The sequence below is a fragment of the Anolis carolinensis genome, chromosome 5 (genome assembly GCF_035594765.1).
Source record: "Anolis carolinensis isolate JA03-04 chromosome 5, rAnoCar3.1.pri, whole genome shotgun sequence".
NCBI lineage: Eukaryota > Metazoa > Chordata > Lepidosauria > Squamata > Dactyloidae > Anolis > Anolis carolinensis.
The window spans coordinates 203,042,266-203,057,815 of record NC_085845.1 but is presented as its reverse complement, the minus strand read 5'-3'; the positions used below and the strand labels follow the sequence as shown (position 1 = coordinate 203,057,815).

At 43.1% G+C, this 15,550-nt stretch overlaps 1 protein-coding gene across 1 annotated transcript in view; it reads left to right on the top strand.

Annotated features, from left to right (window-relative positions):
* kcp (kielin cysteine rich BMP regulator) overlaps positions 1 to 10,951 on the top strand; it is a 176,061-nt gene extending 165,110 nt beyond the window's left edge. The window contains exons 50-51 of the mRNA XM_062982751.1: positions 2,476 to 2,785; positions 7,776 to 10,951. Of these exons, the coding sequence (XP_062838821.1) occupies positions 2,476 to 2,785; positions 7,776 to 7,993 (528 nt within the window). The 3' untranslated portion in view covers positions 7,994 to 10,951. The remainder of the gene's footprint in view (positions 1 to 2,475; positions 2,786 to 7,775) is intronic.
* The last annotated feature ends 4,599 nt before the right edge of the window (positions 10,952 to 15,550 follow it).

Sequence of the window (15,550 nt, the reverse complement as noted above, 5' to 3'; positions counted from 1 at the left end):
GAAATGGAGATGAGCACCAACCTCCAGAGTGTGAGTAGAGCAATAGGTACGGCTCCAGTGGGAAGGTAACGGCGCTCCATGCAGTCATGCCAGTGGCCACATGACCTTGGAGGTGTCTATGGACAACGCCAGCTCTTTGGCTTAGAAATGGAGATGAGCACCAACCTCCAGAGTGTGAGTAGAGCAATAGGTACGGCTCCAGTGGGAAGGTAACGGCGCTCCATGCAGTCATTCCAGTGGCCACATGACCTTCGAGGTGTCTACGGACAATGCTGGCTCTTTGGCTTAGAAATGGAGATGAGCACCAACCTCCAGAGTGTGAGTAGAGCAATAGGTACGGCTCCAGTGGGAAGGTAACGGCGCTCCATGCAGTCATTCCAGTGGCCACATGACCTTGGAGGTGTCTATGGACAATGCTGGCTCTTTGGCTTAGAAATGGAGATGAGCACCAACCTCCAGAGTGTGAGTAGAGCAATAGGTACGGCTCCAGTGGGAAGGTAACGGCGCTCCATGCAGTCATGCCAGTGGCCACATGACCTTCGAGGTGTCTACGGACAATGCTGGCTCTTTGGCTTAGGAATGGAGATGAGCACCAACCTCCAGAGTGTGAGTAGAGCAATAGGTACGGCTCCAGTGGGAAGGTAACGGCGCTCCATGCAGTCATTCCAGTGGCCACATGACCTTCGAGGTGACTACGGACAATGCTGGCTCTTTGGCTTAGGAATGGAGATGAGCACCAACCTCCAGAGTGTGAGTAGAGCAATAGGTACGGCTCCAGTGGGAAGGTAACGGCGCTCCATGCAGTCATTCCAGTGGCCACATGACCTTCGAGGTGTCTACGGACAATGCTGGCTCTTCGGCTTAGGAATGGAGATGAGCACCAACCTCCAGAGTGTGAGTAGAGCAATAGGTACGGCTCCAGTGGGAAGGTAACGGCGCTCCATGCAGTCATTCCAGTGGCCACATGACCTTCGAGGTGTCTACGGACAATGCTGGCTCTTTGGCTTAGGAATGGAGATGAGCACCAACCTCCAGAGTGTGAGTAGAGCAATAGGTACGGCTCCAGTGGGAAGGTAACGGCGCTCCATGCAGTCATTCCAGTGGCCACATGACCTTCGAGGTGTCTACGGACAATGCTGGCTCTTCGGCTTAGGAATGGAGATGAGCACCAACCTCCAGAGTGTGAGTAGAGCAATAGGGACGGCTCCAGTGGGAAGGTAACGGCGCTCCATGCAGTCATTCCAGTGGCCACATGACCTTCGAGGTGTCTACGGACAATGCTGGCTCTTTGGCTTAGGAATGGAGATGAGCACCAACCTCCAGAGTGTGAGTAGAGCAATAGGTACGGCTCCAGTGGGAAGGTAACGGCGCTCCATGCAGTCATTCCAGTGGCCACATGACCTTCGAGGTGTCTACGGACAATGCTGGCTCTTTGGCTTAGGAATGGAGATGAGCACCAACCTCCAGAGTGTGAGTAGAGCAATAGGTACGGCTCCAGTGGGAAGGTAACGGCGCTCCATGCAGTCATTCCAGTGGCCACATGACCTTCGAGGTGTCTACGGACAATGCTGGCTCTTCGGCTTAGGAATGGAGATGAGCACCAACCTCCAGAGTGTGAGTAGAGCAATAGGTACGGCTCCAGTGGGAAGGTAACGGCGCTCCATGCAGTCATTCCAGTGGCCACATGACCTTCGAGGTGTCTACGGACAATGCTGGCTCTTTGGCTTAGGAATGGAGATGAGCACCAACCTCCAGAGTGTGAGTAGAGCAATAGGTACGGCTCCAGTGGGAAGGTAACGGCGCTCCATGCAGTCATTCCAGTGGCCACATGACCTTCGAGGTGTCTACGGACAATGCTGGCTCTTTGGCTTAGGAATGGAGATGAGCACCAACCCCCAGAGTCGGACTTGACTGGACTCTACGTCAGGGGAAAACCTTTACCTTTACCTACCGTGTTTCCCCGAAAATAAGACAGTGTCTTATATTAATTTTTGCTCCCAAAGAAGCTCTAGGTCTTATTTTCAGGGGATGTCTTATTTTTCCATGAAGAAGAATTCACATTTATTGTTGAACAAAAAAATGAACATTTATTATATACTGTACAGTATATAATAAACCACCAAACCAAACATAACCAAACCAGACAAGCTATGACACCTGTCAAGAATTTCTTGTTACTACTGTATAAATATAAATAATATAACATTTTAATATATTATTACCATTATTTCCATGTACAACTGGTATGTACATTTACCGATCCTGCAAGTTCTGGTGTTTTGTTTGGTGGGTGCCGAGCATGCTTCCAAACAAAAACTTTGCTAGGTCTTACTTTTGGGGGAGGCCTTATATTTAGCAATTCAGCAAAACCTCTACTAGGTCTTACTTTCTGAGGATGTCTTATTTTAGGGGAAACAGGGTATGTACTTTTTATGTGAGTGTGTTCAAATAGGCCTTGTGTTCCTTTATTCCTAGGTGACCCCCACCAATGCCACGGACCCCAGCCGCAGTTGTGCCGACGGGACAGATGTGGACCCCTGCAAGGAGTCCGGCTACCGTTCCCGCAAAGAGGCCAACACGCGGTGCAAAGTGCTCAAGGGGCCTCCCTTTGACCGCTGCCACGCAGCTGTGCCCCCGGAGCCCTTCTTCGCCTCCTGCGTCTATGACCTCTGCGCCTGCGGAGCTGCCGGGAGCGACGACTGCCTCTGTGAAGCCTTGGAGGCCTATGCTGCCGAGTGCCGCCACGCCGGGCTGGTGCTGCAGTGGCGCTCGCCCACGCTGTGCGGTGAGAATGCGGGAACCCTCTACCATCAGCATTGCAGGGTGCAACTACACTGTAGAATGAATGCAGCTTGGCAACACCTGAACCCCATGCGGCAGAACCCTAGGCCAGGGGTCCCCAAACTTTTTAAGCAGAGGGCCAGTCCACAATCCTTCAGACGGTTGAGGGGCCGAATTATCATTTGAAAAAAAAATACAAACAAATTCCTATGCATACTGCACATGTCTTATTTGTAGTGCAACAACAACAACAACAATGAAAGAATACAATATTTAAAAATGAAAACAATTTTAACCACCATAAACCTATTAGGATTTCAATGGAAAGTGTGGGCCTGCTACTGGCCAATGAGATAGCCAAGTTAATTAGGATTGTTGTTGTTGTTGTGTGCCTTCAAGTCATGTCAGACTTTGGCCAAGCCTAAGTCTAAAATTAATTATTTATTTACTGCATTTATTTACTACATTTATATCCCACCCTTCTCACCCCGAAGGGGACTCAGAGCAGCTGTATGTACATACAATATATTATATTATTAGCATAACACAATATTAGCATTGTATATTACTACAGTAGAGTCTCACTTATCCAACACGCATTTTTGTAGTCAATGTTTTCAATATATCGTGATATTTTGGTGCTAAATTCGTAAATACAGTAATTACTACATAGCATTACTGCATATTGAACTACTTTTTCTGTCAAATTTGTTGTATAACATGATGTTTTGGTGCTTAATTTGTAAAATCATAACCTAATTTGATGTTTAATAGGCTTTTCCTTAATCCCTCCTTATTATCCAACATATTCGCTTATCCAACGTTCTGCCGGCCCGTTTATGTTGGTTAAGTGAGACTCTACTGTATATCGAACTATACCACTATACTATTATATAATATGTAATATATACCATATAATTAATATTATTATATGGTATTACTATTAGTATTATATTGTATAACATAAGATTGTTATCAATATTATATGTATATACAATATATTATATTATTAAAACTGATATAAAAATACTATAAAACTGAGGACAGGGGCCAGGTAAATGACCTTGGAGGGCCGCATCCGGCCCCCGGGCCTTAGTTTGGGGACCCCTGCCCTAGGAAATTAGGATGGACCTGTATAGATGCCGCATGTATCTGAAAGCTCTAACACTACAACAAACTATACATCCCAGGATCCCATAGCACTGAGGCAGGACAGTTTGACACCACAGCACAATGGGTATGGGATCCTGGGATTTGTTGTCAAAGGCTTTCCTGGCCAGAATCACAGGGTTGTTGGATGTTTTCTGGGCTGTATGGCCATATTCCAGAATTCCAGAAGCCATGTTCCAGAAGCATTCTCTCCTGACGTTTCACCCACATCTATGGCAAGCATCCTCAGAGGTTGTGAGGTCCTGGGATTTGTAGTTTGTTGAGGCAACAGCACTCTTTGGCAAAGAATGTGTAAGAGCTTGCAAAACTGATGAAAATTCCCAGATCTGTTTCCCATCTGACAGACAGCCGATAAGGCTCTCTAGTATTGCAGTCCCAAATAGTCACTAGAGACAAGGAATCTCTATTTAGTGAGTTTATTTGCTCAGATAAATTCATTCTGATAACAAGTATATGTAGAAATAACGAGTATATGCAGAAATAAAATATAGCCATTGTTTTCTTGGGTTTTCCCCTGGCTGCTTGGAGAAGCTTTCCCAGGCTAGAGTAATAATAATAATTTTATTTTTGGATCCCACCTCCATCTCCCCGAAGAGGCTTGGGGCAGTTCACATGGGGACAAGCCCAAACAACAACAGAATCTATATATATAAAAGGGTAATGAAATTTCGGCCTAGGACAAAACAACAAAACTACACATCCCAGAAACACTAAACTTGGCAGCACAACCCCCTCATCCATGCCTCTACGTTCATACAACAAAAAGAAAAGAAAAACAAAGTCCTAATTAGAGGGAGAGGAATAATTGTTTTTGTCCAATTGCTGCCAGTTAGAAGGCTAAGCTCCGCCCACTTGGTCTCCTAGCAACCCACTCAGCCCAGGGGACAGGCAGAGTTAGGCTTCACTTAGGCCTCTTCCACACTGCCTATAAAATACAGATTATCTGATTTTAACTGGATTATATGGCAGTGTAGACTCAAGGCCCTTCCACACAGCTATATAACCTATTTATAATGGACTTAATGTCTGGGGAAAACCTTTACCTTGACCTTAACTACCACCAATTCCTCAAGACTTTATTTCCCATCCCACCAGACTTCGCCACAGCAACGCGTGGCCGGGCACAGCTAGTCTATCTATACAAAAAGGTAATGTGTGTTTTACTATGGAGTAAACCACAAAACCACTGAACCAAATCACACCAAATTTGGCCACAAAAGACATAGTCATCCAGTCTATGTCTTTCAAACAAGAAACCCTAGAAAAACAAAGTCCAAATTAGAGGAAGAGGAGGAACTGTTTTTTCCCCTTGCTGCCAGTTAGAAGGGTAGGCTCCGCCCACTTTGTCTCCTAGCAACCCACTCAGCCAGAATGGTGCCCAGGGCCCCTTCACTCAGGCCTCTTCCACACTGCCTTATATAGATTATTTGATTTGAACTGGATTATATGGCAGTGTAGACTCAAGGCCCTACCACACACCTATATAGCCCGGAATGCCAAGGCAGAATAATCCACAGTATCTACTTTGAACTGGATTATCTTGAGTCCACACTGCCGTATAATCCAGTTCAGTGTGGAATTTATACAGCTGTGTAAAAGGGGCCTCATAATCCAGTTCTAAGCAGATAATATAAGATTATAAATATAATATCTAAAATTACTGTGGTATAATAATACAGAACAATATAATCTCTAAAATCAGGACAGTAAATAAAGAGCAACACTCTGAAAACGGGAATTCCAGGGCCAGCTAACACCTTCCAACAAAGGATTTGCCCAGGCAGAAAGCAGCTAGGCTTTGAAGCTGCAAGGCCTTTAAATGCTAAGATGACTAATAGCAGCATTCATACTTGCTGCACTGAAACTATTCAGTGCTCTTCAACCTGGCCAACCAAGATTTCCCCTAGATAAAAAACCTTCAGGTTTTGAAGCCACGAGGCTACTCTGTCCCATTCAACCTGCCCAAGGAAGGATGTCCCTATGTAGAAAGTGGCCAGGGTTTCAAGCAGTGAGGCTATTCAGTGCAATTCTAGCAGCCCAAAAAACCATTCCCCTAGAACGCAAGTACCCAACCTTCCTAGCAGCAAGCCTACTCCTTTGTATTCCAGCTCACCAAACAAGGATTTGCATAAGAAGAAAACGGCCAGGCTTTGAGGCTGCAAGGCTATTCACTGCTATTCCGCCTGGCCAACAAAGGATTCCCATAAGCCACAGCAACGCGTGGCTGGGCACAGCTAGTAAATATATAGAAAGCCTGATAAGATGTGTACAGATATAGCCAGAGAGAAGGAGAGCCCACGCTGCTGCTAGTCCTGTCATAGGTTGACCAAGACTTAGCCCTTTTCTACCCTTTTAGCCTGTTGTCCTTAGCAAACGATAGATGCCCAAATTATAGATCAGGGGTCCCCAAACTAAGGCCCGGGGGCCGGATGCGGCCCTCCGAGGTCATTTACCTGGCCCCCGCCCTCAGTTTTATAATATAATATATTGTATATACATATGATATTGATAATAATATTATCATTTTATACAATATAATACGAATAATAATACCATATAATAATATTAATTATATGTTATATATTGCATATAATATTACAGTATAGTGGTATAGTTCAATATCTATATATATAAAAGAGTGATGGCATCAGGGCAGCGGACAAAACAACAAAACTACAGGCCCCCCAATCTCGAAATTTGACAACACAACCCATCATTCACGACTCTAGGATGATACAACAAAAAGAAAAGAAAAATAAAGTCCTAATTACAGGGAGAGGAATAATAGTTTTTATCCAATTGCTGCCAGTTAGAAGGCTAAGCTCCGCCCACTTGGTCTCCTAGCAACCTACTCAGCCCAGGGGACAGGCACAGTTAGGCCTCACTTAGGCCTCTTCCACAGATTATCAGATTTGAACTGGATTATATGGCAGTGTAGAATCAAGGCCCTTCCACACATAACCCATTTATAATCTTATATTATCTGCTTTGAACTGGATTATCTTGACTCCACACTGCCATATAATCCACTTCAGTGTGCATACTAAACATAAAAACTACCATACAACAGACATTCAATACCACCACTACCTTAACAATTTCTCACCAACACCACCAGAAAATGCCACAGCAACACGTGGCTGGGCACAGCTAGTAGTAATATATAATGCTAATATTGTGCTATGCTAATAATATAATATATTGTATGTACATATAATTTGTAAGCCACTCTGAGTCCCCTTTGGGGTAAGAAGGGTGTGATACAAATGTAGTAAATAAATGCAGTAAATAATAAATAAATAAATAAATAAATAAATAAATTTTAGACTTAGGCTCGCCCAAAGTCTGAAATGACTTGAAGGCACACAACAACAACAACAACAACAACCCTAATTCACTTGACTATCTCATTGGCCAGAAGCAGGACCACACTTCCCATTGAAATCCTAATAAATGTATGTTGGTTAAAATTGTTTTTATTTTTAAATATTGTATTGTTCTTTCATTGTTGTTGTTGTTGTTGTTGTTGTTGTTGTTGTTGTTGCTGTTGTTTTTGCACTACAAATAAGACATATGCAGTGTGCATCGGAATTTGTTTGTATTTTTTTTTTCAAATGATAATCCGGCCCCTCAACAGTCTGAAGGATTGTGGACCGGCCCTCGGCTTAAAAAGTTTGAGGACCCCTGTTATAGATCCTTTTTGTTGGGGTTTCCGTTGTGGGCTTAGGATTTTGGGAGGAGGGATTCTTAAATTGTGCCAAACCCTACGATTGCAGGCTCCGCAGCTCACGGTGTGGGTCTTCTTTCTGTCTCTGTCTCCGCAGCGGTGGGCTGCCCCCAGGACCGGGGCTACGTCTTTGACGAATGTGGGCCCCGCTGCCCAAAGACCTGCTTCAACTGCGCCTTACCGCTGGGGGTCATGGAGGCGCACTGCTTCAAGCCCTGCGTGCCCGGGTGCCAGTGCCCGGCCGGACTCGTGGAGCACGAGGCCCACTGCATCCCGCCCGAGGCCTGTCCCCGTGTCATCCACGGCACGCTGTGAGTGACCACGGGATGCACCTGCACTGGAGAATGGATGCCGTTTCACGCCTCTTTTATCTGCCTTGGCTCAATGGAACCCCGGGAGCTGTAGTTTGGTGAGGCGCCAGAACTATTTGGAAGAGAAAGCAAAAGGCGTGGTAAAGCTCAATGCTATGAAATCCTGCACTTGGAAATGTTATGGCTCAATGCTGTGGTATCTTGGGAGTTATAGTTTGACAAGGTCTTTAGCCTTCCCTGCCAAAAGCATGCTAGGGCCTCACCATCCTCATCCTGGGAGTTGTAGTGTTACAAAGGCTTTAGCCACCCAAAAGCATGCTGGAACTTCACTATCCTCATCCTGGGAGTTGTAGTGTTACAAAGGCTTTAGCCACCCAAAAGTATGCTGGAACTTCACTATCCTCATCCTGGGAGTTGTAGTTTTACAAAGGCTTTAGCCACCCAAAAGTATGCTGGAACTTCACCATCCTCATCCTGGGAGTTGTAGTTTTACAAAGGCTTTAACATGCCAAAAGCTTACTAGGGTCTCACCATCCTCATCATAGGGGTTGTAGTTTTACAAAGACTTTAGCATGCTGGGGAGTCACCATTCTCATCTTGGGAGTTGTAGTGTTACAAAGGCTTTAGTCTGTCAAAAACATGTTGGGTCTTCACCATCATCATCCTGGGAGTTGTAGTTTTACAAAGGCTTTAGCCACCCAAAAGCATGCTGGAACTTCACCATCCTCAACCTGGGAGTGCTAGTTTTACAAAGGCTTTAGCCTGCCAAAAGCATGCTGGGGCCTCACCATCCTCATCCTGGGAGTTGTAGTTTTACAAAGGCTTTAGCCACCCAAAAGCATGCTGAGGCCTCATCATTGCCATCTCGGGAGTTGTAGTTTTACAAAGGCTTTAGCATGCTGGGGCCTCACCATCCTTATTGTCAGAATTGTAGTTTTACAAAGGCGTTAGCCTGCTAAAAGTCTGCTAGGACCTCACCATCATCACCCTGGGAGTTGTAGTTTTACAAAGGCTTTAGCATGCTGAGGCCTCACCATGGTCATCCTGGGAGTTGTAGTTCTACAAAGGGATTAGCATGCCAAAGGCCTACTAGAGTCTCACCATCGTCATCCTGGGAGTTGTAGTTTTACAAAGGTTTTAACATGCTGGGGCCTCACCATGGTCATCCTGGGAGTTGTAGTTCTACAAAGAGATTAGCATGCCAAAGGCCTACTAGAGTCTCACCATCATCATCCTGGGAGTTGTAGTTCTACAAAGGGATTAGCATGCCAAAGGCCAACTAGAGTCTCATCATCGTCATCCTGGGAGTTGTAGTTCTACAAAGGGATTAGCATGCCAAAGGCCTACTAGAGTCTCACCATCGTCATCCTGGGAGTTGTAGTTTTACAAAGGCTTTAACATGCTGGGGCTTCACCATTGTCATCCTGGGAGTTGTAGTTCTATAAAGGGATTAGCATGCCAAAGGCCTACTAGAGTCTCACCATCGTCATCCTGGGAGTTGTAGTTTTACAAAGGCTTTAGCATGCTGGGGCCTCACCATCCTCATCCTGGGAGTTGTAGTTCTACAAAGCGATTAGCATGTCAAAAGCCTACTAGAGTCTCACCATCGTCACCCTGGGAGTTGTAGTGTTACAAAGGCTTTAGCCACCCAAACGCATGCTGAGGCCTCACCATTGCCATCTCGGGAGTTGTAGTTTTACAAAGGCTTTAGCATGCTGGGGCCTCACCATCCTCATCCTGGGCGTTGTAGTTCTACAAAGGGATTAGCATGTCAAAAGCCTACTAGAGTCTCACCATCCTCATCCTGGGAGCTGTAGTGTTACAAAGGTTTTAGCCACCCAAAAGCATGCTGAGGCCTCACCATTGCCATCTCGGGAGTTGTAGTTTTACAAAGACTTTAGTATGCTGGGGCCTCACCATCCTTATTGTCAGAATTGTAGTTTTACAAAGGGATTAGCATGTCAAAAGCCTACTAGAGTCTCACCATCGCCATCCTGGGAGTTGTAGTTTTACAAAGGCTTTAGCATGCTGGGGCCTCACCATCGTCATCCTGGGAGTTGTAGTTCTACAAAGGGATTAGCATATCAAAAGCCTACTAGAGTCTCACCATCGCCATCCTGGGAGTTGTAGTTTTACAAAGGCTTTAACATGCCACAAGCCTACTAGGGTCCGACCATCCTCATCCTGGGAGTTGTAGTTCTACAAAGGCTTTCGCCTGCCAGAAGCATGCTGGGGCCTCACCAGACTACAAATCACAGGATTCCAGTGCATTGAGCCATGGTACTTAAAGCAGTACTTCCATATCTCAATACTGTGGAATGCTGGGATTTGTAGTTTGGTGAGGCCCCGGTCTCCTTTTGACAGAGAAAGCTAAAGACGTTGTCAAACTACAACTCCTAGAATGCCTTCTCTGTCTTACCAAACTACAACTCCCGGGATTCCATAGCATAGAGCAGGCCTGGGCAAACTTGGGCCCTCCGGGTGTTTTGGACTCCAACTCCCACAATTCCTAACAGCCTACTGGCTGTTAGGAATTGTGGGAGTTGAAGTCCAAAACACCCGGAGGGCCCAAGTTTGCCCATGCCGGCCATGGAGCCATGGCTGCTAAAGTGGTATCAAACTGCATTAAGTCCACTGTTTAGATGCCCTCCGGGGGACCCTTTTCCTCATTCAAATTCTCTTATCAAGTTGGACTTCATGGAAGATGTTGAGAAGGATTTTATTTCTCTGGCCGAGGTGAAATAGTCTCACCTTGGTCCACATCTCTGGAAGGAAGTCAACGATCTATTGATAGGAATGCGAAGCCTATGCAAAGGCAGAACCAGTAACAGGCCACCTTTGAATGTCAACATTGACTGGGAAGAAAGAAAATGATCCTTATGATGGTTGGGAATGGGGTGAGGTGTTGAAGACCACGCTGAAAGTTGGGATTGTGAAACCAAAATAAATTATGTAAAACACACGGGTTGAATTCATTACTGGTGAAAAGGCAAAGGCTTTGAGACAATGAGACAAAAGAAAGTTCCAAGCACTGCAGAAAAAGAAGGTTTATTCTCAATTGGCCAAAGAGAATATAGGACCTTTTCCCGTCATCAGGAAAGACGGGTAACGAACAAAGGAGTGCTGGGATTTTTATACCTTTTACAACAGGGGTCCCCAAACTAAGGCCCGGGGGCCGGATGCGGCCCTCCAAGGCCATTGACCTGCCCCCCGCCTTCAGTTTTAGACTTAGGCTCACCCAAAGTCTGAAATAACTTGAAGGCACAACAACAACAATCCTACTTGACTTGACTATCTCATTGGCCCACACTTCCCATTGAAACCCTGATAGGTTTATGTTGGTTAAAATTGTTTTTATTTTTAAATATTGTAATTGTTCTTTCATTTACTAATATTGTGCTTTGGTAATAATATAATATACTAGCTGTGCCCGGCCACGTGTTGCTGTGGCGTTGTCTGATGGTGTTGGTGAGAAATTGTTGAGGTAGTGGTGGTATTGAATGTCTGTTGTATGGTTGTCTTTATGTTTAGTATGCACACTGAAGTGGATTATATGGCAGTGTGGAGTCAAGATAATCCAGTTCAAAGAAGATAATATAAGATTCTAAATGGGTTATATAGCTGTTTGGAAGGGCCTTGAGTCTACACTGCCATATAATCCAGTTAAAATCTGATAATCTGTGGAAGAGGCTTAAGTGAGGCCTAACTGTGCCTGTCCCCTGGGCTGAGTAGATTGCTAGGAGACCAAGTGGGCGGAGCTTAGCCTTCAAACTGGCAGCAATTGGATAAAAACTATTATTCCTCTCCCTGTAATTAGGACTTTATTTTTCTTTTCTTTTTGTTATATCAACCTAGAGCCGTGAATGATGGGTTGTGTTGTCAAATTTCGAGGTTGGGGGGCCTGTAGTTTTGTTGTTTTGTCCGCTGCCCTGATTCCATCACTCTTTTATATACCCTGTTTCCCTGAAAATAGGACAGTGTCTTATATTAATTTTTGCTCCCAAAAATGCACTAGGTCTTATTTTCAGGGGATGTCTTATTTTTCCACAAAGAAGAATTCACTTTTTTAAAAAATGAAAATGTATCATTTACTGTACAGTAGTGGTCATCACAAAACAGCATAACCAAACTGTGAATCCTTTCAAGAATTTCTATATTATATTTTATTGCTATACTGTTTTTAAATTACTGTTTTAAATTTCTGTTTGTATGTAAATTTATGTTGTTGTTGGGCTTGTCCCTGTGTAAGCTGCCCTTAGTCCCTTCTGGGAGATGGAAGTAGGATACAAGAATAAAGTGATTATATTATTATTATTATTTCTTGTTACTACCTTTATTGCCATGTACAACAATCTATGGTATGTACATTTACCGATCCTGCCTGCTTCCAAACAAAAACTTCTCTAGGTCTTACTTTCAGGGGAGGCCTTATATTTAGCAAATCAGCAAAACCTCTACTAGGTCTTATTTTCTGGGGATGTCTTATTTTCAGGGAAACAGGGTATATAGATTGTGTATACATATAATATTGATAATAATATTATAATGTAATACAATATAATATTTATTTATTTCTTACAGTATTTCTACCCTGCCCTTCTCACCCAGTATGGGACTCAGGGTGGCTAATAATAATTGGTCAAAAGCAGGCCCACACTTCCCATTGAAATCCTGATAGGTTTATGGTTAGTTAAAATTGTTTTTATTTTTAAATATTGTAATTGTTCTTTCATTTACTAATATTGTGCTACGGTAGTAATATAATATATTGTGTATACATATAATATTGATAATAATATTACAGCATAGTGGTATAGTACAATATAGTAATATATAATGCTAATATTGTGCTAAGCTGATAATATAATATATTGTATGTACATACAACTTGTAAGCCACTATGAGAGAGGGTGGGGTATAAATGTAGTAAATAAATAAATAAATAAATAATTGTAGATTTTGGGGGGGGGGGTTGCACTACAAATAAGATGTGCAGTGTGTATAGGAATTTGTTCGTATTTTTTTTTCAAACGATAATTCAGCCCCGCAATAGTCTGAGGGACCGTGAACTGGCCCTCCACTTAAAAAGTTTGAGCACCCCTGCTTTACAATCATATACATGTGTCATATGGGCATTATCCATCATCAATTTGTGTCAAAAAAAAGTCCTGCTTTTGCACTACAGTAGAGTCTCACTTATCCAACATAAACGGGCCGGCAGAACGTTGGATAAGCGAATATGTTGGATAATAAGGATTAAGGAAAAGCCTATTACACATCAAATTAGGTTATGATTTTACAAATTAAGCACCAAAACATGTTATACAACAAATTTGACAGAAAAAGTAGTTCAACACGCAGTAATGCTACCGTGTTTCCCCGAAAATAAGACCGTGTCTTATATTAATTTTTGCTCCCAAAGATGTGCTAGGTCTTATTTTCAGGGGATGTCTTATTTTTCCATGAAGAAGAATTCACATTTAGTCTGGGGTGAAGGGATAGCACTAGGTGAAGGGTAACAAAAGGTAAATAATATGAGTATGCAATATAGTTAGAGAGTGAAAAAACCATAGGAGCTATGATATACATAACTCTGTATTGCAAATTTATTAAAGAATGTATAAATTTTAAGTACTGAATATGTAAAATTCAAAATCTATATATATATAAAAGAGTGATGGCATCAGGGCAGCGGACAAAACAACAAAACTACAGGCTCCCCAACCTTGAAATTTGACAACACAACCCATCATTCACGGCTCTAGGTTGATACAACAAAAAGAAAAGAAAAATAAAGTCCTAATTAGAGGGAGAGGAATAATAGTTTTTATCCAATTGCTGCCAGTTAGAAGGCTAAGCTCCACCCACTTGGTCTCCTAGCAACCTACTCAGCCCAGGGGACAGGCAGTTAGGCCTCACTTAGGCCTCTTCCACAGATTATCAGATTTTAACTGGATTATATGGCAGTGTAGACTCAAGGCCCTTCCAAACAGCTATATAACCCATTTAGAATCTTATATTATCTGCTTTGAACTGGATTATCTTGACTCCACACTGCCATATAATCCACTTCAGTGTGCATACTAAACATAAAGACAACCATACAACAGACATTCAATACCACCACTATCTCAAGAATTTCTCACCAACACCACCAGACAACGCCACAGCAACGCGTGGCCGGGCACAGCTAGTTTTTCAATAATTTAAATAAAAAACTGAAAAAAAGAATTCACATTTATTGTTAAGCAAAAAAATGAACATTTATTATATACTGTACAGTACGGTAGTTGTCATCACAAACCAACATAGCCAGTCAAACTGAATCCTATCAAGCATTTCTTGTTACTACCAATATTTCCATGTACAACACTTTATGGTACGTACATTTACCGATCCTGCATGCTCTGGTGTTCTGTTCGTTGGGCATGCTTCCAAACAAAAAACTTTTCTAGGTCTTACTTTCGGGGGAGGCCTTATATTTAGCAATTCAGCAAAACCTCTACTAGGTTTAATTTTCTGGGGATGTCTTATTTTACGGGAAACAGGGTATGTAGTAATTACTGTATTTACGCATTTAGCACCAAAATATCATGATGTATTGGAAACATTGACTACAAAAATATGTTGGATAATCCAGAACATTGGATAAGCGAGTGTTGGATAAGTGAGACTCTACTGTATTCTAAAAGCATAGGTTCAGCTAACTTCAAGACCTTTGACCTTCCATTAGGGCTTATCTGAGGAATTTCCATTTAGGCTTTTAGTGCTCCCCTCAATTTCCATTAGCACCCCCTTTCATTCCTCATGGCTCCCCTTGACAACCCCAAAAGCCTCAATTTATTTCCCGTTCCCTGATACTGGGCTTATCTGGTCTCTTGACACTTAATAGATGTCTCTGTAGGTGTTGAGGCCTCTTTGGGTGAACTTTATGTTGGGGGGATGATGGGTAGCAGAGTGTATTCCAAAATCATCATTCAGGTCTCACCGCCCCCTTCTTCCACAGGCTGACTTCTCTTGCGGAGAAAACAGCACTGGCCAAGAGAATACCAGCAGTCGAAGGTTCAGTTGTAAATCCAACGGTTATAAATCTTTATTTACATAACTATATACAAATAGAGTCAATTGCCATAAATCCCAGACACATGGCAGTGTCTCTTTGGCCACGGAGCAATTCAGACCTCAGTCCATTCTCCGAGAATGCTCACACCGAACTCACCAGATAAGATAAACACAACATTCCTCTGTCCGGAGGAAGCTCCAACCCTCAAAAGACTGGAAATCATTCCTCATATGTCATAGCAATCACAACAGGCTGTCAGTCAAAACTAGCCTGCTGTTAACTATTTCATTACTGAAATATACACTCTTGCTCATCAGCAGTAAACACTTGATTTACATTTAATACAAATACAACCATACTTCAACACTTTAGTCTCTGCTATACGGAGACAATGTATTTGCTAGAGCAGAATGTATTTTCAAAGGTTATATATAGGCACACACCCAGCTATGATTATATGTATTTTCTAATTCCTATTTCTCATATGATTACATTCAC